The sequence below is a fragment of the Oryzias melastigma genome, linkage group LG24 (genome assembly GCF_002922805.2).
Source record: "Oryzias melastigma strain HK-1 linkage group LG24, ASM292280v2, whole genome shotgun sequence".
Lineage (NCBI taxonomy): Eukaryota > Metazoa > Chordata > Actinopteri > Beloniformes > Adrianichthyidae > Oryzias > Oryzias melastigma.
The window spans coordinates 5,013,078-5,014,637 of record NC_050535.1 but is presented as its reverse complement, the minus strand read 5'-3'; the positions used below and the strand labels follow the sequence as shown (position 1 = coordinate 5,014,637).

The 1,560-nt window shown below is 51.1% G+C and overlaps 1 protein-coding gene across 1 annotated transcript in view; it reads right to left on the bottom strand.

The window, feature by feature from the left end:
• Positions 1-1,275, bottom strand: part of slc24a4b (solute carrier family 24 member 4b) — a gene marked incomplete in the record, with an annotated part of 40,281 nt that extends 39,006 nt beyond the window's left edge. Inside the window, 1 exon segment of the mRNA XM_024291248.2 lies at positions 605-1,275. Coding sequence (XP_024147016.1) covers positions 605-761 — 157 coding nt within the window.
• Positions 1,276-1,560: the final 285 nt, after the last annotated feature.

Here is a 1,560-nt window from a genome sequence, read left to right as displayed (position 1 = left end):
TCCTTCCTAGTGGTCATCGTTGCGTAAAAATCGGCATCCCTCAATCGCCATGCGGAAGCAAGAAGAAGCGTGATCATCTTCATGTGCGTGTTCAGCGCTCAGACAGACGATGATGCCAGCATTACGCCTGATCTTTTTTTATGTAAGGACAGACATGAATGTAAATTTGAATATTTTAGTCCCAAACCAAAATAAGCGACCGTTTATTTATTTATTTGTTCTGCAATTACGATTCCGCCTCATTTGTAAAAACGTGCCGCCGCCGCCACGGCGCGCACACTGCGGCAGAGAGCTCGCACTCCCAAATTTAAAAACGCCGTGACCCTCCAGCATGCGCACTTGAGTTTGTACAGTGAGTGCAGAAAATAAAATTAAAAAATAAAAAGCGCACACAGGTTCGCAAATGCAAAACCGCGCGCAAAAAAAAGCACACATGCTCCAATTTGGAGAAAATGTTTTTGCCCTTGAGATTATAGACTGTCAGACATGATCCATGTGAATTGGTGGGGAGGAGGGGGGGTCAGTGATCGTCTGGTTGTATGATTACACTGCAGATGTCTGACGCGCTCCGGAACCCCCCTTCTGGATCCGCGTGCACACTCACCTGTCTTGGTCAGCAGCGCCGACATGCTCCACGCCACGAAGAGGACACTGCAGATGAAGCACACCTGGACGAACAGCATCTCCCTCCTCTTCCGAACTTTAAATATCTTGGCGATGATTGTCTTTTTGGACGGGCCGGCCGCGTCGTCCTGCTCCATTCTTCGAGCACTTTTTGGGGGGTTAATTTCTTGTATGCGTCCTTGAAAGAAACTGCCTCTTGAATTCCTCACTCAGTCCTCATTTCCAGAGCGCAGATGGAGGGAACGGCTCGTTTCAGCAGCTGGGGTGGAGAACAGAACAGAGCAGGGCAATGACAGGGCGGTCAAATTCCGATTTGGGAATCCAAATCAATTCCTGAATTCGGATTCCGTCAAAGGATGGGTGCTGGTCTCATGGCAGCGTGCGTCCTGTCCCGAGGAGCATTTTTTCCTCTCCTTCTTCTCCCCCTCCAGCCGTCCGGTGTCTGTTTTGCATAAGATGCGTCAGTGTCCTGCCAGGAGCGCGGAGTCGCTCAGCTGTGCCGAATCACAAATCCCACGCACCTGCGCCCGTTAAGTGAAACCGATCGGAGCTCATCAAGTTTGATTGTAGGATTCGGGCACTGGCGGTCGTGCCTTCCGCTCTCCCTGACGCGGGCGCCTCCCCTTCCCCACGAGTCCCTCATCAGATCAAAGCGTGCGCCCCCCCTTCACAGAAACAGGGCGCCTTTAACTTTCCTGACAACTGTGCGCGCGTGAAAAATCCCCCCTCATCTCCCACACTGACAGCTCCGTCCATCACCCCCGACCCGGGAGTCCTGTAATCTCCACCATTATTTTCAGATTATTGGCTGAATCTTCTTTCGACAACAGCGTTCCTTCTTTCTGCAGGACAGAAAAAATCTGTTACAAAACCAAACCCAGCATCCTTCCGGGTCCTGTGCGTAATTTCACTTCCTCCTTTTGGTTTCATCGGGTC